The 24,975-nt window shown below is 42.2% G+C and overlaps 1 protein-coding gene across 6 annotated transcripts in view; it reads left to right on the top strand.

Annotated features, from left to right (window-relative positions):
* Positions 1 to 24,975, top strand: part of HIVEP2 (HIVEP zinc finger 2) — a 186,210-nt gene that overhangs the window by 143,876 nt on the left and 17,359 nt on the right. For 4 of the 6 annotated variants that reach the window (XM_090040639.1, XM_090040646.1, XM_090040657.1 and 1 more), the window contains 4 exons: positions 7,848 to 7,892; positions 11,210 to 16,849; positions 17,560 to 17,714; positions 23,409 to 23,584. In XM_090040639.1, the coding sequence (XP_089896765.1) occupies positions 11,426 to 16,849; positions 17,560 to 17,714; positions 23,409 to 23,584 (5,755 nt within the window). In that variant the 5' untranslated portion in view covers positions 7,848 to 7,892; positions 11,210 to 11,425. The remainder of the gene's footprint in view (positions 1 to 7,847; positions 7,893 to 11,209; positions 16,850 to 17,559; positions 17,715 to 23,408; positions 23,585 to 24,975) is intronic. The other 2 variants (XM_090040676.1, XM_090040685.1) reach the window with 1 other exon arrangement.

The following is a 24,975-nucleotide window of genomic DNA, read 5'->3' as shown; positions in this document are numbered from 1 at the left end:
GAAGTTGCAGGAAGTGACAATGAAATGGGTCTAACCAGTTCAAAACTCTCCCTCTATAGCATCCACCTCTGCCACTGTTCAGGACAGGATACTGAGCTAGATGGACCATGGGGCTGACCAAGCATGGCATTTTTTATGCTCTTATGTTCAGAAGCTCTTATGTTCTTTGGCTGAGCTTCCAAACTATGGCTGAGATTTGCAAAAAGGGGTAGATAGGCATGTTACAAAGTTGTCATAAAAGATTTGGAGCCCTCTAAATCCCATTAATTTTAATGGAAGTTGGCCTTTTGACTCAGCTTTGAAAATCTCAGCCCAAGGTACCAACCAAATAAGTCAAAATATATTTTGCATTTCTATGCAGTGCATCTATGTGTGGCTCTCCAAGCATTTTACAAACATTAAATGAACCTCAGGATGAGTCCAGCCGAAGCAGCAGGGACTGAGCTGCACTTTCCCCCTACCTGCGCTGGTCAGTCCCGAGCGGCACACGACTTTGCCACCACTTCCGCTAGCTGGTGCCGACCCGGGTAGGTCTGTCCCATCTGGAGCAACACGCAGCTGAAGCTGGCTTCCCATGTGCTACCGGGGATGGGACGAGCCTGGCTGGGTCTGCACCAGCCAGCAGAAGTGGCGGCGGAGCCGTGTGCTGCTCAGGATGGGATGAGCCTGGCCAAAGCATCAGGGGCTGAGCTGCATTATCCCCCTACCTGCGCCGGTCAGTCCCGAGCGGCACATGGCTCTGCCACTGCTTCTGCTGGCCGGTGCCAACTTGGCCGGGCTCCTCCCGTCCCCAGCAGTACATAGAAGCCAGCTTCAGCTGCGTGCTGCTCTGGGATCAGCCTAGCCGGATCAGCACCAGCCAGCAGAAGCGGCGGCAGAACCGTGTACCGCTTGGGACTGACCAGCGCAGGTAGGGGGAAAGTGCAGCTCAGACTCTGCTCCTCCAGCTGGGCTCATCCTGTCCCAAGCGGCACACGGCTACTCCTCTTCCCACATGTACCACATAGGCAATGTCAAGATGACGCAGTGCGTGTAGGAACCTTGTCCCTTCCCCAGCCCTTCAGCAGCCATTAGGAAGCTGCTGAGGAGCTGGGGGAGGGACAAGGGGTCACAGCACTGTGGGCCTCAGAAAACGGCTTGGCAGGCCGCATGGCGGCCCACGGGCCATATGTTGAATAAGCCTGGTGTAACTGATGGAATTGTAAAAACAACGTTTTGGTTTTCCATTTTTTTCATTGAATTGTTCAATGTAGCAATTGACTGAAGTGTAACTAATGCAATAGCTAGTTTTGGGGAATGGATAATGAATTCAATAAAACAGGGTAGTAAATTAGGCATATAGACTGTAGTGGAGTTAAGTGAATAAATTGGGAAGATGTCTTCTTGTATGAAAAGATGACCATATTATTTAAAAAGATTAACATATACAAGGTGGTATATTAAAGAAAATAGAGTTACCTCAGACAAAAATGGGCCACCTTTCTTAAATTGTATGGGAAAAAGAATTCCATGGAGCTCTTCCAGAACTGTATCGAAAGCACAAAGAACCTTCCACGCTCAAATAACTCAAAACTTTGCCAAGTACCAGTGGCAAGCACAGGAATTTACGTTCGTTCTCAGAGGTATTTAAATAGGTAGAATGCCAGCTGCAAAACCATAATCCAAGGAGACCCCTTAAACCAAGGCTGTTGAAAATACCAAGTAAAATATCTCTGATCAAGAAGGAGAAATGTTTTCACAGAACTGGGATATTTGAGGAGGTTCACCTTCCTTCTTGTTTTCTTAATAAATACAGAGCAGTGATACATAGAAATGGAGTTTTCCTGGTGTTTGGAATATCGTTTGAGATGTGAAGTTTGGGAACATTTCCTCATTCTTCTTTCTCGTGGGGTGTGAAAGGTGCCTATATTGACAATCCAACAGACAGAGTACCCCTGTGGTCTGAGCGCAGCACATTTAGCAGGACACAGTTGCTTGGGCTGTTTCACTAGCATGTAGCACAGAGAAATGAGAGAATGGTTTAGTCTGCATCCCTGTGTGGTCCCTGAATTTAGAGGTGCCAGTTAGTACTGGTAACTGAAAACACTTCTGCCTATCCAGTTCAGCTCTCAGTAGTGTAGGCTTGCATGTTCAGGTATTTTGTGGTGTATTGCCTGTGAACTCTTATCTCCAGGGACCTGGAACGTAACCACCAAGTTCTTGATGGAATACGTGGCAGCCATGGATGGTTATAACTAGGGTGACAATACATCATGGATAGCCAGGGACAATTCCAGATTTTGGAAGCTGGTCTGGCTGCCAGTGAAAATTAAAACAAGCATCCTGGAGACAGGGTACAGTTTAGCCAGGAGATGGAGCAGCACAAGCTGTGAAATAGGAAACCCTAGCAGATTGCAAAATTGCCTTAATAAGTTAGCTTGATTAGTAGAATGCCCATTAAAAAGGGGATTGTTAACACCTGTGAAGAAAACAATGAGTCATTAACAAGCCATTGACTTCTTAATTGCCTGAACAGTAATAATAGTGATGTCCCTCCCAGCAGGGCAGGGGGTGCGGTATCCTGGATTTCACATTGTCCCACATATGGCCACCCTACTTATAACATTTAGTCAACACATGATCGGTGGTGAGGGTATCATCAGCAGTGTAGAGGGAAGTGTGGGGCACGTGGGTAAAACAAAGATGTTCTGTTCTTCACCGGGAGGAGTCAAACCTGGCAGTAAGTCTTTACTGTTGACTGGGTGTAGATCAAATGTGGCCTTCCTTTATTCTGTGGCTGGCTAACTGCCATGTTTAACCCTGGCATAAATTAGAACTGTCTACTGATCCTGGCCACCCCCCTGCATTAATATAACAGTGCTGTAGGAGCCACTATAACCTATCAATGCTAAGGATCCCCCTACAGAATAAAAATTCCCCCATATCCAGTTACTGAGGTTTCAGGGCAACTTCAGGCTGGCAGAGTTTCACAGAAATGCATTAAACCAAGGCTTGATCTGACCTTTAGTCTGTACTCAGCAGTTAAAAGAAGCTTTGTCAGAATTTAGCATGAAATATATAAGCTTCCAACTTGTTCATTTACAATGATAGTAATATGAGCTACAAATTGGGAAGCAGTGCAAACTGTATCCTGCCAATTTCATCTTACAGCTTTTGAGAATAATTCTTTTTAATGGTTCTTAAAAAAAGAAACTTCTTTAGGCAAATGAATATCTATGTCCCATGCATACAACAAATGAAAGCACCTGAGAAAAAAAGGCGAGGGGAAATAATGATCACTTAATAAAATGTTTTCGATACTCTTGATTTTAATAGGTGCGTTTGACTTAAATACAGTTCCCAGTTTCCCAGTAATCTTCTCATGTTCACGTTTTTCATTGAAATGAAATCTAAAATCTGTCAGTTCGCAATGAGAAGATAGCATATTAGTGTGGTTTGAGGGTCTGGCTGCAACTCCACTTTCCTATAGGAAAACCTGGACTCAGTCCACTTCCAGAGAAGACTTCACAACTAAAGGCAAATGATATGCTCCATTTAGCTTGCAGTGCAGTTTTTCCTCCTTGTAGGTGGGCTCATCTCAATCACTCCAAAGGAAGCAGTGCTGTGCCAAAGGCATTAAAGCAAATGTGGATTTTTATTCTCTGTTCTTTAGCTTGAAATATTGGTAATTTCTGCTTATTAGAGAACTTATTTTCTATGATGAGCAGTATAGGGAAAAGACATATGTGATGTTGGACCAAAGTAGGGGTATAAATCAGTTGATAAATGAAAGTCTTTACTGACTTGACATGGCACACCAGTGCTCAATGAGGAATTTGGGAGGAGGGGTTGCCTGTGAAAAACAGAAAGCTAGGTTTCAAACTTTTAGGTCCTTTCATTTAGATTACTAACACCTGATATTTTAAACTACTGAAAGGAATAAGGTACAAATATCATCTTCAACCCCACTTACACTTCTGTTTAAACCGTGTTAGGCAGGATTGTGTTCAAACTTTGTTGTGGCCAGTATGGTTTGTCTAGCATATTTGTCTAGTATGGTTTTCCTGACAAAACTGGTGGAGCCCATTCTGACACTATTGATTTCTGACTAGCTGAGTTGGTTAGCTGCCATAATTAGTCTATAGGAACTTTAAATAATGAAGAATTGGCTAGGTTGTCTTGGAATAATGTGGATCTCAAAAAAGCTATTTTTTGGTGAGGTTTTTTTTTTATAATATAGGATTTCTTATCCACATGGAAAAACTTATTAGAACTGTATTAACAACATCATTTGTCCAAACATAGTTCCTGCCATCATGGTTCCAGCCACAGTCTGACAGAGTCTTCTGCTACATATATTTCATTACAGAGTGAATATGGAACTTAAGGGACATGATTTGGAATTTTTCTCCTCCTTTTCTGCAATATTGTCCATTAATTAGAAAAAAAGGTTTTTTTCTTTACAGCAGAATAAAAGATTTGTCCTTTATCATTTAGTAACCATTTTATCTTCTTCCCGTATTCTGCTCTTATAGTACATAAGCCAGCAAAGATTTCTTCTTTGACTTCCCTGCTTGTGTATTATCATTCATAAATTGAAATTCAATTTAGAGTTGTCTGGAGAAGGATTTTTTTTTTAGCTAACTTCCATTTCCTAATACAGAACTGTGGATCTGCTCCACAGTAGCAGTTTCAGAAACATTGTAGATCACAAACAACTGGCAATGACTTCTTTTACTCCTATTCTTTAGTGGAAAAATAAATTAGAGAAATGAAAAGATTTTTACTCCAGCTACATAACATTTTCATGACAAGATGAGAGAAATTCTGTATAGTAGAAATTCATTTGCATATCAAAGCTGAATGCTCTTGGCTGCATCTACACAAGACATTTACTGCACAGTTGACTAATTAACTGCAGAGTAAACTTCTCAGCGTCTACACACGCACCCCTATTACAGCGCACAAAACTAATAAACTCCACAGCAGGGTAGTACTTCTAAATATTACAGCAATGTAGTACTTGTATTAACAAATAATACAAATACTATATGCAGCAGCGCACGTACAGACACTGAGCCAGCTGGCTGGGTCACAAGGTTGCTTCAGTGCGGGGGCTGCCTGGCAGCTAACCCCATGCTGAAGCACCCTCGTTCCCCAGTCAGTCCCTCCACAGCCCATTGAGCTTGGTCAAAGCTGCCCCAGGCTAGCAGGCTGACGCCCCAGGCTAGCAGGCTGACCCCCCCCTGGATCCCCTGCCAGCCAAGGCTGTTGTGACCTGGCTCAACGTGCTAGAGTCCAGCCGCACATGTAAGTCATGTACCTGGGAGCTTCCCGGGAGCAATAAATTCCAGAGAAATAAGCACTGAGAGCCAAGTGCAGAGAGCAGTTCCCTCCCCTGCCAACCTCCCCTTGCTCCCTCCACTCTGACCACTCAGCTGAGTTGAGGGGGCAAGGGGAAGCAAGCTGGCAGGTAACAGAATTCAGGGAGCCTCTCCCTAGGGTAGCAAGGCAAAGCTCCTGCTCATTCTTCACACCAAAGTCCCAAGTTTCTGGAGTGGTCAGGAGCTTTGTGCAACTTCTCCATCCCCTCACCTCCTGGGAACTGCGAACAGAGCAGAGCCCTCCAGGACTGAGAAGGTGGAGGTTTACCCTGTTCCACTTTCTGAAACTGGAAGTAGAGCAAAGGAGCAGATGCTCCAGATGGGTGGCTTTGCCCCACTTCTGCTCTCTCGCAGTGGTTCAGGAAGGGAACAAAGTGGTAAGGCAGAGCCTCCAGTCCCTTCCCTGATCCAGAGAAGCACCCAGCTTGGGGAAGGAGCTGAGGGCTATGCTGCACTGCTCCTTTTCCCTCTCAGACTGATCCAAGGAGAGGCCTGGTCCAGGAAGGAAGAGCCACTGCTCCTTGCTTGTTCCCCAAGCTGGGCACTGTCCTGCTTGCGGGTGGGGGCTGTGGGCTTTGCCCCAGTGCTAGAGATGTGGGGCAAAGTGAGGAGGTAGGTCTGGGACAGGCACGGGGAGTCTTTCCTCACTTCCTTCAGGAACCGAGAAAGGGAACGGTTACCTTCCCCAGATTGGAATCACTCTGGTCTCAGGCAAGCACAGAGAGAAGGGGAGATGGGGCAGGTGCAGACTGAACATCTGTACTGCTGCCTTTGTAGGAAGGACTTCTATCAGGGGAAATTCTGGGAAATTTCCCATAGAAATAAACGTCTGTATGTGTCCAGACTAATCCAACAATTCATTGGCTACTGAAGACCTCATACCTACAAAAAGGCTGATATTCTATTTGGATTGTTGAACAAATAATTGATAATAGATGATACAAGAGTGATCATGCCTCAGTTAGCTTACAGAGTGATCATGCCTCAATTAGCTTACATTTTAAGAAATGTTAGCTAAAAGATATTTGCAACAGTTGTCATGTGTGATTACAGAAAATTAGTACCATATTTGTTCTTTTTTCTTTTGCATATTTTTCTATCATATATAATAGAAATTCTTTAACTTTCTATTGGTTTTATTCAGAAAACTAAAGCATAGGTCTTTTAGGTTATGTTTGTAAAGGCTTCTACTTGACAGTTATTATACCAACCTCCATGCCCCAACCATTTTAACATAAAGATCTATTTCTAAAGGTAAATGAAAATGCAATGGAATTTGTTCTCCATCTCTGAAGGATCAAAATAAATGTGATTGTAATATTTGCACAGCTTACACTTGAATTAAATGAAAATCATTATTCTACTGAACATTTCTTACCATAATGAAGGTTGGGGGAACAGGTGAAAATTCCACTGAAGTCAGTGGAAGTCTTCCCATGTATTTCACGGGCTTTGGTTCCTATGAATATGACCAGAGAGCAGGGGTCAGCAACCTACAGCTTGTGGGCCATATCTGGCCTGTGGAACCAATATATCTGGCTCGTGGATGTGGGATTTGGTGACATTTGGTAGCAGAGGTCTTTGGCAGCAGCTTTTCGGTGCTGCTGTGGGGAAAAGCACCCACTGCAGGCATTCTTCTCATGGTGCCACAGAGAAATGGCATTGGTGATTGGGTCCTAGTACCCACCCATCCACCTCTGATCTGAAATGCATTACTCCAGCTCACAACCAGAAATGGTTGATAACTGCTGCCTTAGAGGACTTTCTAGCGTGGACTTTCTGTTCTCTAGCATCACTCAATAGACCTACTTAGTGATGCTACTAATGTACCTCCAGATTGGAATCTCTGCCACTCACAGCCTGCCAGACCTAGAATACTTTCCCTTAATGTTTTTTCATCTTCCTAAGCCCACCCTCTATGTCCCTATGCAGTCCAGCCCCAGGATGTTTCTGTTTCTTGCAAGAGGGTGGGTATGTAATGGAGATGGAGGAGAGATACGGAATTTTGTTGCAGCTGCTGAAAGGAGTCCTCTTAGTATCTGTTGAAAGGACTTCTGGCCTGGAACTACTTCAGTGGTGTCCATAAGAAAAAAGGCTTCTTCAAGTCTTCTTTCTTCAAGCCCCTCTTCAAGACTTCTCTCTTCTGTAATGCATGCAGGTAGAAGTTATAGCTCTTAATAATACTGTCATAGTGGAGGCATTCTTTATAATGACTTCTCTTGGCATGTCTTGGCTTCTTATTGGAGGAGAAAAAGATGGATTCTCAAGAAATACCAATGGATTTGGGTGTTGATTTTCTACTTGGCACATATTCTTGTATCCCAGGGATGAAAACCTGAACAAAGGTGCTGCTCATTGCTAGTGGGTGGGTAAATGCACTTCTCGGTCTCCTGCTGTGTACAGTAGGAAGTTACTATAATACTCTGTCTAGTGTCAGGTCTCAATTTTAAGACTTTCTCCTGACTGCATGTGTTTCTTTCACAGGAGGTTTCAAGATCATCATGCCTACTAGAGGTCTAGAAGATGCAGGTAACATTTACTTATTCTGTAAAAAGAAATACATGTCTTAGTCTCTTTCCACTTCCCTATTCTTTGTCAATTGCTTTCAATTCATGTTCAGACCTCCAGCCACAAGAATATAATACATTCCTTAAGCTCTGTATTTTCTTGATCCTTCAGCTGATGTGGAATCTTGACTCCTTTTTTTCCTCATCCTTGTATCAGGATGAAAATGTAATGTTTTGAAAACATGGGAGCTAAGAACCTGCAGTTTTTTTTCTTCTGCCTATGCTTGGCAGTGCAAATCATGCCCCAAAGCTCTTTTCTTTATAAATAGAACTGTGGAAACATATTGCACTTCAGCATATCAAGTGCTGTAGCCTGGTTAGACACCATGCAGTTCTAAATTACTTTTAAATCTGACATGTATAAGTTTCTGAAATTGCAGTTTTTAAACTATTACTGTCATAATTCATCTTCAGCCTTCATCTCCAGCATTATCTTGTGACTACAATGTAATGCAGTCGACAGGAAGATGGAGATATGAATTGATACTGCTAGTTTAGCTTATGCTTAAACACTTTCCTTTAAAAATGTGAAATGCATTTTTTTATTTTTGTAGACCGTCAGGTTAAATTTATTTATAGTATGGTGATTTAATAGGCCTTAAGTATTGTTAGGTTAATTTAAGTTACATTAAGGGAAGTAATAGAAAAAGGAACTATGTCCCCAGTGAGAGAAACTTATTGAAAGAAGTTAAAGTCAGTTTTAATCAGGTTTAGGATGTCTAATCTTGTTTACATATTCAGATGAGTGTGTTCTACCTTGACCAAAAGAATGACAGAAGAACATCATCTTTCTGACTGTATTTGTGAAAGTTTCTATTAAGTAATGTTGTAAGCCTTTACTGAGGAGCGGGATAAAAAAGGGGTCAGTAATCTAAGGATGTAAACACATGTCACCATTGTGCTTCCATAAAAAAATGATGGCAGCACAAAGTCCAAGCAAACAAAGGTCCATGCCCAAAATTTGTGCCGGTGACACAGGTGGTATGATTTTGTGCCTCTACTTTGTGACCAATGTCCTTTTTGCTTTAAGGCAGGAGAGTTCAGGCAGGCTGAAGCTGCCCATACTATCCAACCACCCCAGACAGGTACTCCTTCATTTGCAGTTCTCAGGGTATGCAGGATGGTCACCCGGTGCCCTGGGAAGGTTGGCATCCCTGGGTTCCATGGTTTGGAATTCCCTTGACACATGTCAATACTCTGTTGTGGTTCTGGAGCTGAGACTGCCACACAGCTGATAGGAGGCTCCAGCTCGAGGACTGCACAACCTGGGGGTGTCGAACTTGCTCCAGTGTTGTCCCAGGTCTGGGGATGTCAATCTCAGCAGTCTCAGTCCTGGAACTGCAAAAGAGTCAGCTTTCCTCACTTGCAGAGATGCAGTTCAGAGATTCCCTGGGGCAGGTCTCTGCAAGTGGGAAACACATTACCCATTGTCCCGCAGGATCAGTGGGTAGGACAACAGGTGACACGTTTTGCCCAGTGAAGCGGACACATTCTGGCACAGTGGACCCACTTAATTTGGTGACATTTAGTTATACCCTAAGATGTGTCCCTCCTGCATCCTTTATTGAAGTTCCTATCTGAAGATTTTCTGATCACCTCATACCTCTTACAACTTAGTCTTTGGTTTGGGGTAAGATCTTCTTGACGGGTTTGTCGCCTGTTAGGAATTTTAGAATGAGGAAGTCAAGTAGCACTAAGTTACAAGATTCTTGTGCTTACTAAACTGCTACTTGATTATTGAGTATATCTAGATATAGCTGTGTGATGTGTTATGTGCATTGTGTTCTCCTTTATTTCCTAGCCATATCCATTCATGCTGAATTTCAATCAAAGTTTGCTGTATGATCACTCCATTGGAAATATTCATTTTGCTGGGAAGAAAGGGGCTGTTTAGCATGAAACTTCTTGACTCTTGTTCCCTTTGGAGCACTGGGGGGTCAACAATATTGACCATTTAAAAATAACTTAAAAAGGGGTAGCTTGCATTTTATCATATAAATTGTCTTTTATCATATAAGACAATTACATGATCTAGTGATTTGAACAAGTTATTGAGTTATAACTCTACATTTTCCAGTGACATGGTTTTCTGGGCCTCAGTCTTTGTGGATGTCTTTACATGTGCTCCAGGGCTGAGGTGGGGGGAGGCACTTTAATTAGAGCAGCTCCAAGAGCCACTGTCATGGATTCAGTGTCTCGCACTTCAAAATGGTGGCAGGGACACCTTAAAGTTTGTTTGCTGAGCTTTAGTTAAAGCATCCCCGCTGCCATTTTGAAGCTCAAGGACACTGGATACACGAGATGTGGAGACTGCTGGAGCATGCTGATTTGCATGGTCCCGCAGACTTGATTAATCAAATCTGCTCCAACGTGCTGTAATTGTAGCACATCAGAGCAATGTCTCTGCATGTCTACAAGCACCCTGTTCGTTCAGCTTGGGACACTTTGAAATGGCCTGCATTTTATTTAGTATGTGTCTCAGTACTTTCTGAAAATTACACCACTTCAAAGAGTCTTTGAAGGGGTGAAAGGACAGAATGGTTCAGGCATGTAGCTGTGGATCTGAAGGTGTAAGTTTGGGGCACCTGTTGTGCTTGTGCCAAATGATACCTGCAGTCAAACCAGCTGTAAACAGGTACCTGGTTTTTCTGAATGGGATGGCAAAAGGCATTGGATGTGACGCTTAGCAGATTACTCTGTTGTATGTCATTGGACAAAAACTGGCATACCTTACTTAATTCTTCTAGCTCAGTGGGCCACATAAATGTGGGCAGGTCTTTGACCTTTTCTTTTTTGAAGTGGCTTTAGTTGGCTACCCTAAATTACTAGTCACTTTGGAAAATGCAGGCCATAGTTTCACTATCTTCCTTGATGACCATTGCATAGTCATTCATTCTGTCTACTTAACAACATGGGGTTTTTGAGCTTAGTTACATTCAGGGGTTTAACAGAGCAGCTGGATGCCTAGGGCAGTGCTGGCTTTTGGCTGCTGGTGCCACTGGCACAGTTGCACGGCTGTGGCAGTATATGCTATTTTTCTGCCCCCTGTGTAAGTTGGTGCCTGAGGCTGCTGCCCCAGTCGCTCCACTCTAGTTATGTTACTGGTTACTTTTAATTTTCTTTGGAAAAAAGTATAATGTAAATAAAAATGACTGAAATGTTAGAATATTTTTCATATTTATCACGCTTACTTTTGGGAATTGTAAAACAAATTACATTTTTCATGATGGGAGTGCCCTGTTATATTAATCTGTATGTTCTTATCTTTCTCTCTTACAGATCGGTGCATTGTTGAGCAAGGGGTGAAAAGAACTTTTCTCTAGTGGATCAGCAAATATCATTCTGGATCATTCTGCCTCTCAACAATTAGTAACAGTGGAAAATGTTCAAATGCCATAACAAGTCTTTGCAAATGTTTAATAAACTGTTTGGGAAAGTTCCTGCCATGAACAGAACTGTGTGATAAGTTAACATTAGCATAGAGACACAAATCTAATGCCTATAGACTACTACGTGGGAAGTTCCAAAGAGAAAGAGAAGTCTGTGAACTTGCAACAGTCCTGGAAACATGGGAGCAACGAAACTTTAAAAAGCACAGCATTGGACACACTCCATGTGTCAGCACAGCTTTCAAGTGAACTAGTACTTAAGACCTTGTGTAACAAAATGGACTCTGGGGACACAGCTATAGGGCAAAAAGCTACCTCAAGGTCTGGAGAAACTGCTAAAGTACCCAGTAGATGGAGGCAAGACGATTCAGCTGTTATTAAGATGAGCACTTTTGGCAACCAAGATGTACAGAGGCAACCACAAATAGATCACGAGCAAATTAGAAACACTGCATCAGCACAACTTTTTAGTTCTGGGAAACTGGTATCATCAAGTGAAGCTGCACAGCAAGTCACAGAGGAGCAATATCCACAACATCGGCCAAGTCCCTACTCATGTCAACATTCACTTTCTTTTCCACAGCATTCATTGCCACAAGGGTACTTGCACAACATAAAGCCACATCAGAGCTTGGAAAGCCACACATGGCAGTTTCCTGGCCACTTGCAGTCTGTTGCTTCAGAAGACTTATTTCCTTTTCATATTCATGGCCATAGTGGAGGTTTCTCTAGAAAGAAGATTTCAAGTTTGAACCCTGCTTATAGCCAATATTCACAGAAATCAGTAGAACAATCAGAAGATGCTCACAAAAAAGAGCACAAACCCAAAAAACCTGGCAAATACATTTGTCCTTATTGTAACAGGGCTTGTGCCAAACCTAGTGTACTTAAAAAACATATTAGATCCCACACTGGGGAACGGCCATACCCTTGTGTTCCTTGCGGTTTCTCTTTTAAGACAAAGAGCAATTTGTACAAGCACAGGAAATCACATGCCCATGCAATTAAAGCAGGCTTAGTACCTTTCACAGAATCAGCTGTATCTAAGTTGGACCTGGATGCCAGTTTTATTGATGTGGAGCCGGAAATACATTCAGATTGTGAGCAGAGCACAGACACAGATGAGGAGGCCTTGCTTGTTGAAGGTTCAGACAAACTGAGCCCAGTACCCCCGGTCCCACTGGACCTTGCTGCCCGAGGTAGCTTTCACTCCTCCATGGAAGAATCATTGAGCAGCCCCATGAAGGTTCCCATTTTGATTATCCCTAAAAGTGGGATTCAGGTACCCAGTGAAAGTTCCCCATATGTTGGGTCAGACATGTTGCAAAACCCAGCCTTATGTACCAGGTCTGATGACTCTCATACCGTTAAACAGCGACTTGCACTAAGACTTTCAGAGAAAAAAGGACAAGATTCTGAGCAGTCCTTGAATCTTTTGAGCCCACATAGCAAAGGAAGCACTGATTCTGGTTACTTTTCTCGCTCAGAAAGTGCAGAGCAGCAAGTAAGCCCTCCAAATACTAATGCAAAGTCTTATGAAGAAATAATCTTTGGGAAGTTCTATAGGATTAATCAAAGGGCAGCACTAACAGTAGCAACAAGCAATCAAGACCATAGTTTAATGGGTAGAAAGGGCAAAGCAGAGCCACTACCACTTGGAAGCAACAGGTTAGACATCAAGATGCTTGAAGAACATATTTCTCAGCTGCCTCCAGGTAAAGAAGAGCTCCTTGATCCTGGTCAACTCAGCACTATTAAATCTAACCAGGTCTTTGGTGTCAGCAACACAGAATCCAAACAATCTCAAACTACGACATCATCTATTAAAAGTGAAGCAACCCTGTACCCAGTAAGCCAGCAGGCTGGCACCCCTGGACTACTAGAACCCCCTATAGACACTTCTCCACTTATTAGAAGCAACTCCATGCCAACCTCTTCTGCAACCAATTTAAGTATTCCCCCTTCTTTGAGAGGAAGCCATTCATTTGATGAGAGAATGACAGGTTCAGATGATGTATTTTATCCTGGGACAGTAGGGATATCCCATCAACGGATGTTAAGAAGACAGGCTGCATTTGAACTACCCTCAGTGCAGGAGGGGCACTCAGATGCAGATTACCATGGAAGAGCAGGAAAAAATATCATTGTTGCTTCCAGCAGATTGACAGTAGGAGAAAAGGGTCCGTCCTTAAAAGAGAAGAAGTTGACATCCGGAGAGAAGACCTTCTATGACTATGACACCTGTGGAAAGCATTACAGAAAATGGGAAGAATTTGAAGCTCAGAAGCAGAGCTATCGAGACTCACCATCTTTGGGAGGAATAAAGCAAGGAGGAGAGTATTTTGTTGATTCACTTGGACAATCTCAGGTCGTGCCATCCCTATATGGAACCACATTTGAAAACCGAAAACGCAGAAAAGAGAAGAGTGTAGGTGACGAAGAAGATATTCCTATGCTTTGCAGCAGTTCTACTGGCACTTTGGTGGGAATGCAGCCTTCAGATTATGATCCCAAACTCCAAATGCAGGAAGTGTCAAGAAGCGGATATGTCCTTCAAGGTCTTGACAGTGCTGTGCATTGTCACTCAGACCGTTTTGAAATTGGTAGACCTCACCTACAGTCAGGAAGCCCAGCAGCTTCCCTAGAAGAACCATCTTTACCCACAGAACAAGAAAAGTGTGCAGAATCACTGAACAGGAAACTGCCTGGAAATGTCATCTCTGTCATTCAGCACACAAATTCCTTGAGCAGGCCAAACTCATTTGAGAGGTCTGAATCTACAGAACACGTTGCTTGCCAACAGGATAAGACCTATTCACCATCTGAAGCATGTGAGAGTGAGATTTCTGAGTCCCCAATGAGCCCGGATCGGGTTCCACAAACAGAAAATGTTGATAGTGTTAGTAAACCTTCTCCAACCCAGCAAACTCAGCCATGTCATATGCAGCCCAGACTGGTCCGCCAACATAATATACAGGTACCTGAGATTCGTGTCACAGAGGAGCCAGATAAGCCTGAGAAAGAAAAAGAGGCTCAGAGTAAAGAGCAGGAAAGACCTACTGAAGAATTCCAGTGGCCACAAAGAAGTGAAACTCTCTCTCAACTCCCAGCAGAAAAGCTCCCACCCAAGAAGAAACGCTTACGACTTGCTGATATGGAGCACTCCTCCGGAGAATCCAGCTTTGAGTCCACAGGCACTAGCCTGTCTCGGAGTCCCAGCCAAGAAAGTAATTTGTCCCACAGTTCAAGTTTTTCAATGTCTTTTGAAAGGGAAGAAAATATTAAATTCATCACGCCTTCCAAGCAGGAAGAGTTTGGAAAACAGTCCGAGTTTTTAACTGTTCCAGCTGGTGCTTACTCACTTTCCGTCCCTGGCCATCACCATCAGAAAGAAATGAGACGTTGCTCATCTGAACAGATGCCATGTCCTCACACTGCTGAAATCCCAGAAATCCGAAGTAAATCCTTTGATTATGGGAATCTGTCTCATGCTTCTGCAGCAGGGGCACCTTCAGCAGCATTATCTCCCTCACGAGAAAGGAAGAAATGCTTTCTGGTTCGCCAGGCATCTTTTAGTGGTTTCCCAGAGATTTCCCAGACTGATCAAAGCATGGAACAAACTATAAAGCAAGAGCAGATGGAACACATACATGCTGGTCTTCGGTCCTCCCAAGTTGCTTGGCATCATTCCCCCTCCTCTATGCTTCAGCCCATTCAGTCAGATGACTCTGGAAAGCAGGCTGTTGGCTCTTGTACACAACTCAGCAATAGTTCATCCCACCTTGCCCAGCAACAGGCCATCCTCGCAGACAGTCAGGAAATGTTAAGGAATCCCTTGATCCAACAAGCACCTTATATTCCAAGCAAACATCCCACAGAGCAGCAGCACTTATTTGCACATCAGGAAAAGGTTCCATTTCCCACCATTCACAACACCTTGTTTCAGTTTCCGTATCCTGCTGTCTGCATGGTTCACTTACCGTCTCAGCCTCCTCTCTTGTGGCAGTCATCAGAACCATTGCAGAGACACTTCCAACATCATTTTGTACAACAGCTCCAGAAATCCTATGTCAAACCACCTTTCCAAACAGAAGTTTCTCCTGGCTATCATCTGGAGCATGCTCAAGAGCATATTGGAAAGAAACCTGCTGATTATATGCATGCTAAAGAGCAAACATACCAGCATTACTCAGGAACATCTGGACAGTATTCAAAAAATACTCTTGCTAAGTACCAACCAGACCATAGGATTAAATCAGCAGACACATCCCCTGAGCAACATCTTCAGACAGGTTTTGACTCCTCAAATGATGGATCTATACAGTCTTTGCCAGGAACAGTTGTTCCTGTCAGGATTCAGACCCACGTGCCATCTTATGGTAGTGTCATGTATACAAGTATTTCCCAGGTCCTTGCACAGAGCAACAGCCCTGCTATTGTCATTTGCAAAGTCGATGAGACTGTTTCTCAAAGAACATTAGCAACAAATGCTGCCATGCAAGGAATTGGATTCAACATAGCCCAGATGTTAGGTCAGCATGGAGGGTTGGAAAAGTATCCTTTGTGGAAAGTGCCACAGACTCTACCACTTGGCTTGGAATCCTCCATCCCGCTATGTTTGACTTCAAGTTCTGACACTGCCTCTAACTTGGGAGGAAGCAAACGAATGCTTTCGCCAGCAAGCAGCTTGGAGCTCTTTATGGAGACTAAACAGCAAAAAAGGGTCAAAGAAGAAAAAATGTATGGACAGATTGTTGAGGAACTAAGTGCAGTAGAGTTAACTAATTCTGATATAAAGAAGGATTTTCCCAGACCACAAAAGCCTCAGCTAGTTAGGCAGAGCTGTGCTACTGAGCCAAAAGAAAATCTGCCGTCCACATCGTCCTCTTTACCGCTGTCGTCCTCGTCATCTCAAGATTTCCAGCCTGTCAGCCTGCCAACAGGTGATGCTTTCCCACTGGGCAGGGAAAAGATTTCCAGTTTTGATTCAGCATCACCCGGGCAAAAGTCCAGTGGCCCTTCCGAAGGAAGGGAGTCACCAGAAGAACTAGATGTGGATGAAACAGCATCAGATATGAGTATGAGCCCGCAGAGGTCTATGTTGCCATTAGGAGACATTCAGACAGAAGACCAACTGAAGCAGCAGAAATTGCCTTTTGGGATGTTGGTTCAGATGGCATCCAGTCCCAGTGGGAAAGCAACAGGCTCAACCATCCTCCTAACAGATGTAGCAGATTTCCAGCACATCTTTCAGTTCCCTAGTCTACGCACTACTACTACTGTGAGCTGGTGTTTCTTAAACTATACAAAACCCAATTACATCCAACAAGCAACCCTTAAATCTTCTGTGTATGCATCGTGGTGCATTAGTTCATGTAACCCAAACCCATCAGGGTTAAGTACGAAGACCACTCTAGCACTTCTAAGGTCCAAGCAGAAAAACACCGCAGAAATTTACACTTTAGCTGCTATGCATAGACCTGGAGCTGGTAAACTGACATCGTCAAGTGCATGGAAACAATTTGCTCAGGTAAGCGACAAGTTAAAAAGCACCATTAGCTGAGACTTTGCACCTCACAGAAAATTGTAATAAATTATGAGGTCTGAACGAATGCATTTATGATATTTCCTATTGGGAAATAAAAATGTCTGCCAAGTCTGGTGTCACTGCATTTCCCCCTTTACTTTGTCATTTTTATCATACTCTGAATCAGCTGTTAAAGGTAAAAGAAAAGCAAAAGACTTGAGGACCTTGGATCAAGAATCGATGTTGTTAACTAGTTTTTAAGTTACCTTTTTTAAGTGATGCACACTGATATCAAATTTAGTTACCTGGGTAAGGAGTGAATGGAAATAAAGACCTACAGATTTGGACCTTTGATGTCACTCAGAAACTGAGGCTTCCTTTCTGGATGAGCATGAAAAAGTATAGTTAAGAGAAATACTACAAGCCTATATGATCTGGTGAATAAGGATTTCCTATTTCCAATTTTCAGGGAATTTGTTAAGGCATGAAATGGAGTTGCTTCTACTGTGTCATTGGATCAAGCCCCTGTAAAAATGTGTCTATGTTACCCTTTCACCAGTCTTTACCAAACATAAAGGGCCAGATGAATTGGCTTCATGGATTAATATCCAAGTGCAGGTCTGACTTGGACCCAGCATTCAAACTTTTGAAATGAAGCATACACTCGTTCTGTGTTCTGGGCAGTAACACCACTCATTGATTTTATTCTGCAGGTGAAACATGAACCATTCTTCTTGTTTGGCAGCAAACTTGAAAAGAAAGTAGTGGGGAATATTATCAAAGAAAGAGTAAAAGGAGAAAGCCATGGAGATAAAGACATTGCGTCCAAACAAACTGAACCGATACGAATTAAAATCTTTGAAGGAGGGTAAGAAAATGCAACTGGAAATATAAAACCTAGCTGATCATTAGTGAGTAAACAGATTTAAACCTGGACATGAATTAATTAGAGAAGTAAACAACCCTTTCTATTCAGGCCATGTTCTGTAGCTTCCAGTGTGTCCTTTTTTATGTATGTGTTAGTCCTATAGCAAGTAATTGGTAAATGAAGGAGTCTATGGACTTATTTTCAGCTCAGCTTTGCTAAGACAGAGGATACCTACTCACATTCATAGAAATCAGTTACTCTAAACTGCTACTTCATTAGGGTACAGAAAAGGGTAGCTGGGTAAAATTTATTTATTTATATAAATAAATATATATATTCCCATACCCCAGGCAATTACATTGTGTTTAATGGCTTCCATGTGGGTATTTTTCCATTATTCAATGCTGCATTGTCTGCAAGCCTTAAAAAGGGAGCTTATACTTATTCTTATAATACTTAATTATTTACCAATGTTTATTTTCAGGCATACATTTTTGCGTGGTAATAACACTTCTGGTATGACAGTTTAGCTGGAAGGGCTGTAAATTTAAAAGCAGAGCTTAATTTAGTGTTGGCTTTAATTGAAATATATTATTCCTCAATTAATTCAAACCAAGCAAACATAAAGTTGAAAAAAATAGATGAAAGGTCCATCCCTGGTATATCTAGCTTCTTACAAAAGCATATTCAAAATATTATTTATTGTCAGTTATAGTTCAGTGCATGCAAAATTACTTTATTTTGTATTGAGACATTTAGAAATTGTACTGTCCCTATGCTGGTATTTAGTGCAGAATATCCTCTTTCCCAGCCTGGTAGTTCTGTTCATACTTGTCAGGCCCAGTGTCTCTTATCACCATATAGCAGTATCTAGACCAATCAGGACTTAGGTGTAAGGAAGAAAAGGGACTGTTGAATACGTCTTTCATTTTTTACCCATTAAAATCTTATTCTCCCTCTCATTAAAATGACAGTGTGTGTGCTTTCCTTGTGGGGAGTCTCAATCAAACAGACTTTGATATTTCTCCTATAACCTACAGCTGAAAGGGGGCATAACTTGCCTCATTTAAAAAACTGAAAATGTCATCTTTGAGATTGTTCCAGGTTCTGCCAGCCCAGGAATCCCTCATCCTGGGTGTCCTCTGTGGTAGTTCATTCTGCTACTAGTCCAGCCAGTAAACTGGCTACAAAAGAAATTTTCCAGTGACCCACATTCAGAGGTGAGTCTAAGTTTACAAGAAATCTAAAGTACTGTTTCTTAAACTCATACCCACTTACAAGTGTATAACTCACCCAAGCTTCCCTTACACATCATCTCTGAATTTGGATCACCCATCCTCAACAGATGTAAGCTGATTCAATTTGCATGCTAAGTGGCCACAATGGTAAAAGTTGCCATATTGCGTGAGACCAAGGGTCCAGCTACCCCAGTATCCAGTAGCAAGTAGCAGATGTTGTACAGGAAGGGTGCGTCTACATGTGATGCTACATCACTGTGGCAATGCGCTATGGCGATGTAGCATTCATGAGTGTCTACATGTGACCAGCAGCTACTTTGCCATAGCAATGTGCTCCCCCACTACAGCGTGTTGCTACGGCAAAGTGGCTGCTAAAAATAACTGCACCACATATATGACGCAGTATGAGCTGTTACTGCACCATGATTTAGTACTTCCAAATGGAAGTACTAAATCACGGTGCGGTAACAATGTCACCATGGTGACACATGTAGACACGGCTGAAGAGTATAAAATATAAAGCATATGTTGAGTGATCATTCCCTGTCAAACCTCCCAGTTACCAGCAACAGTAGTGTTAGGGATATCCTGAGCTTGAGCTTCCAAAAAGAGAATGGCAAGGAAAGCAAATAATGTGAAAGTTTAAATAGATTAAAAGCTAAAGGAGCCTGCCCTATGGAGCCTGTCCTTATCTTTTAGCACCTTCCCTGGGAAATTTGATATATTAATTACAACTTCCCTAAACACTAATAAAGGCTGAGGGAATATGAGTGTAAAGAAGCATAATTTACATCATCCTATATATCATCAAGAAAGAATCTAGAAATCCCCGTATGTGTAGATTTAATGTTGGGCTTTAATAAACGTATGTGAAGGCATTGCTGTTCTCTTCTCAGCTTGTGGTATGTTGTCACCTTACAGATTCCCTGATAGAAATATTGTACTTCCATGGCTGTAGTGTGCAGGGTAGTGATTCTGCAGTGGACACGTGTCTTCCTTTTAGATCCATTTCAGAAGAGTACCATTTTATATAAGAGTGGTATTGTTCATGGAAGGGTAGATTGATTTCTTTTACTACCTTGGTTATTTTTTAAACAGATGTAATATTCTCTCTTTGTCATCACTTAGCTCATTGTTACTTTTTGTCTTCATTGTAATGGTATCACCCTTCTGGCAGGTTTTGTTTTATAATTCACAGAAGCTTGTGTACAATATATGTATTCTTTTGTGCGAGCTCACTCTTTGCAGGTTTCTTCTGCTGTATTGTATTCTATTGTATTCTATTCTATTCTATTCTATTCCACTGTATTATATTCTGTACTGTATAAGTCTTTGCACTACTTTCTTCATTGGAGCATCTGAGCTGCCTCCCGTAGTGCATTAACCAGTGTGATTAACATCTGTCACGTGTTTGTCTTCTTGCCCTCTCTAGAGGGAGAGAAGCATGTACAGTGAAGTGCCATGTTTCAGGAAGGAATTTTGTTTGTTTGCTTGCTCTGGATTTTGTTTTTGTTTAATTGGTTTTGTTTCTTCTTTCATAATGTATTTCTGTTAGAGAAGGCAATACCAAAGAAATGCACTGTGCACTTGTAGCAGTAGAACTGTGTAGCAGTAGATCTGTGGTAGTCCTAGGGGCATTCAAGCACCATTTCAAACTGGCCACTGTGGGAGTTTTCTCTCCTGCTTTACCCTTCTTGTGTAGATTTCTATTTGGCCAGAAAAGCATGGTTATCATATTCCAGGGGGACCAAAAGATGGGTATGGGTTCAGTGAGAAAATGCAGTGACAGAATGAGCAGTGGTTAGCAGAAAAATAGATGTCACAACACATCACTTGCCTCACCAATGCCAGTCAGGACTTATTTGTAGGTATCATAGCAAAGATAGATTTGAAGGAGGGAACTAACAGTTATATTATTAGTACTGACAGGTAGCTTGATTCAAATTAAGTTCTTTGAATAGCAAAATCTGATTTCCATCATTGTTGACTACAGCACTCCAGAAGGATTTGCAGTGATATTACCCTAAGAAAATCAGTAATTTAATGTTCTCTTGTCTGTATTCTACGTCCCACATTTCAGTTAGTTACTTATAGTGTACAGTGAAAGTAGGCTAGGATGGAGTGGACAAAACCTGGTAGCTCTGGAGACATCTTGCTGCTTGATGCCATTACCAGATTGTAATGAGGGCTCATGGCTTGTTTATCTTGCTCTTCTGTGTATGGTAGTGATAGGGTTGACTTGGAAACCAATAGTAAAGTGGCATTTTGGAGTGGAGCCACCTAACTCTGGGATTGGTAATGCCTTTTAACTTCACAGCATTGGTCCAGATCACTAATAACTCAGTTATGTGGTGACTGTGGTGGCAATGGTGAAATGGGTTAGTGATGACTGAGAGTCAGAGATATGAGTCAATAGCAATAGCTAATACTTCCAAACAGGGAAGGTCTTCACTCTAGGGCCAGTGTGGCCTATGATGCTCAAGGATAATTTTCACCTAGTTTCAATGCCAGATTCCTACATTTAACTTTTATTAGTGAGGCATAGCCCCCTAGCACCTCCATCAATAGACACTTAATATAAAAGTGACACAGAAGATGATCCCGCCCTGCAGAGATTAGCTGCTTGTATGTCATACAGGGTATGATAGATGGCAAAAAACAGAGGGACAAGGTTGGGGTTAGTGAAAAGATGGAATAACAAATTGAGAAGAGATTCACAGAAAAATAGATATCACAAAGCATTTTTGGCAGTCAGAAGTGATTTATAAACATCATAGGGGAGGTAGTTTTGAAAGAGAGAATTAGTAGAGGATCAGGTGAGGGCGTTACACATTTTGATAGAGTTTTTCCTGTGCATGGAAATGGCATGTAAAGAAGTGGACGGCCAAGTGATCAAGGCTACCACTACTAAGAGTTAAAGTGAGAGTCAACAGCATGGCAGTCTAGTATATTTTATAGATAGAGCAAGGCTAAGTGACAAATAGCTTATAAAGGTAAGAAGCTTGTGCTAGTTGAGGTGAGGTGAGAAGGGAAGGCCTGTGGAGGAATACAGAATAGAGCGTATTATGGTAGGAACAGTGAGGCTGGAAATTGGGTTTTGAAGGGACGTAGAAAAGGTAGTGTTGCTGGTCAGTCAAGACGAGACAAGAGTAGTCAAGGCACAAGATGAAGAGGGTCTGAACAAGAGCCCTGGGAGCCTGGGCAGGCAGGACAAACTGAGACTTTGAATTGCTATATAGATAGAAGCTGTGGGACTTGGGTATATGTGGTTTGAGAGAGAGAAGGCTGAGTCAAAGATGAGGCCAGATCACAGGAGAGTGGCAGTTCTTATCATAACAGGGAAGTGGGAGAAAAGGAGAAAGTTTTAGGGCTGGTGAGGAGAGATAAAAAACTCCTCTATAGTTGTTTGATTAGCAATATATGAATTTGGGTGCTCAGTTTCAGGCATCCAAGTGTGAAAACTGAGTCTGCATTTTTAATGGAAAATAGGACAGAGATGAGCAGGGAAGAAAATGTTGTGTACACTAAGGATATTAGACCTGCTGTCACGAGCCACTGATCATATGAAAACTAAAGTTTGTCTGAGATAAATACATTTTGAAAAAGTTTCATCTCTATAAGCTCTTCCTGCTCCTTGACAATCTGCTACCATGTTAGAATACTTTTTCAGACCAAGCCTTATTATTTCTTAAGCATGGAGACAGTATCTAGTGAGATAAATTTCCACAGTGTCACTGATTTCAGTGAGGGTGGTGGGTATTTTGCACTTCTTGAGAGAAGAGTTTCTCAGTTCTCCTTCCTGTTTGGTGATACTCATCAGTGTTCAGAATGTCCACACCACTTGACTGTCACCCTCAACCCCCAAGATAGCCCTTGTTCAGGTTCTTCAGACCCTTACTGTCTGTCTTCCACATGTCAGAACTGATCCATCATGACAATCAGGGAAGTGTGCAACTTTGCAGATCTCATTTATTGTCTAGCAGTGAAAGACAGTGTGAGCAGCTAAGAGTGCAGCCAAGTGCTATCTTTAATGTAGGGTTGGTGATGAGCACATTTAGCAATATATTTGCTAATTAAACATCTTGATTTGAAATATTCCTTGTTATTTCAAGAAGTAGATGCCTTCATCAGCTCGGGACACTGTGGTTAGAGAGTTCTTTGTTGTGCTTTTATCTGCATAGAAGGTATGTCATCTGCCTCTTAACAAGGTATATTACTCTGGTACCTGAACCTCTGCTCTCAAGCTGTTAAACAATAACCAAGACACGCAAAGGCGTATAAACTACTGTGTTTCCTGAAAAATAACCATGGTCCCCAGCATTCCTGGATTCCATTGGTTTCCGTGGATACTTTAGGCATGGAGTAGAATTGGGATATTAAGGTCTATTAAGGTACTCTGTATTTATATGTATGACTTGGGGGCTATGTAATGTCAATGCCTGCCCTCTTCCAACAGGTATAAATCAAATGAAGATTATGTATATGTTAGAGGCCGTGGTCGTGGAAAGTATATCTGTGAAGAATGTGGGATTCGCTGCAAAAAGCCAAGCATGCTCAAAAAACATATCCGCACTCATACTGATGTACGGCCTTACGTGTGCAAGCTGTGTAATTTTGCCTTCAAAACTAAAGGTAGGTGACCCTTTCTGCTCAGAAACAAGTCTGTTTTCTTTTGTGAATTCATCTCTTCAAAGAGAAATCTTTCATCAAAATAAAATGGTTGTGTTTGTGAACATGGAACTCTACAAAATACATTTTTTCTTTGTATCTCAGTGATATGAGGCTTATGTGAGACTGTAAGACTGCTTGTATAGGTTAATTAAGAGCTATAGGCTCCTACCCAGCCCATCTGTCTGCAGAGGAAATGTAGTGGTATAAGATCTTCCCTTGCAAATATTACCTTAGGCTAAAAATGTTGCATAGTGAAAAATTGAATTGTAGTAATACACAAACACTACAGGGAATATACACTTGTAGTGGCATAGTGCAGAAGCAGAGCATCAGCTGCAAGGAAAGCATGCCTTCATGGTCTTGACAGTGGGTCAGTTTCAAGTTTATAAATAATGTACAGCTCCCAGGTGGGCCACTCCATCCATGGCTGCATTAATTATGAATAGAGATCTGATAGCTTGTGTTCACATGTATTTATCAGCACTGAAAAAAAGCTTCCATTTGTCACCCTGAGGCCATGGATAATGATATTCATTGGAATTAGGATTTGCCTTGAAACGATCTCTCTAAAAAAAATCAATTTCTTTACCAGCATTTTTCATGCAGTGCAGCTCTGATGTGTCTTATAAAGCCTTTTCTCAGCATCGCTTTGATACTGGTGAAAAAAAGTATATGAGGTCAAATCTTGCTCCCAGTGCACACCCTGAGGGCTGTGCACAGAGAATATCCCCAGGATGACAGAAGGAATCTCTTCTTCTCTTCCCTCAGTACCAGTCCAGCTCTGTGACTGCTACTGAAGCCTTTAGGTAGCAGTAGTTTCTCTGGCTTCAGCACTTGTCTCCTGAAATAGCTAAAAACAGTTCCTGGATGTTAACAGATCCAGGAACCTCGCCCCTTCAGCCTCATCTTCCAAAATCTTCTCCATCACTCCTCAAGCACGGGGAGACCCAGTGAAGCACAGAGCTGTGCTGCAAAGGGGATGAACATCCATCATCCCTCACCCTATGCAGCAGAGATCAGTGACCCTGACAAGGACTTTTCACATCTGCTCCAATGGGCTGTATGCCATATATTCTTCAGTGCATTGACAAGTCAAACAGGAATGATTCATTCATAGCCTGGTTTTGGTACAATACAGTAGTGTTTTGGATCAAAGCATTGGGATTCTCAGTTATTTCCTCCTGAAATAAATTGTGTCTCATGACTAAAGGACAGGAGAAGGAAGCAGGATTTCTGGATTTTCTCTCCTGCTTTGTCACTTCCTCACCAGGTGGTTTTGGGAACGTCACAGGGATTTGAAGGAAGATTGTGGGGTTAAAGAGGTGTCCTGAGTGGGCATAGTCCACGCATCA

The sequence above is a fragment of the Crocodylus siamensis genome, chromosome 1 (assembly GCF_052110815.1).
Source record: "Crocodylus siamensis isolate JL-2025a chromosome 1, ASM5211081v1, whole genome shotgun sequence".
Lineage (NCBI taxonomy): Eukaryota > Metazoa > Chordata > Crocodylia > Crocodylidae > Crocodylus > Crocodylus siamensis.
Note: the sequence above shows the minus strand (reverse complement) of the source record. Positions and strands in the feature narration are given on the sequence as shown.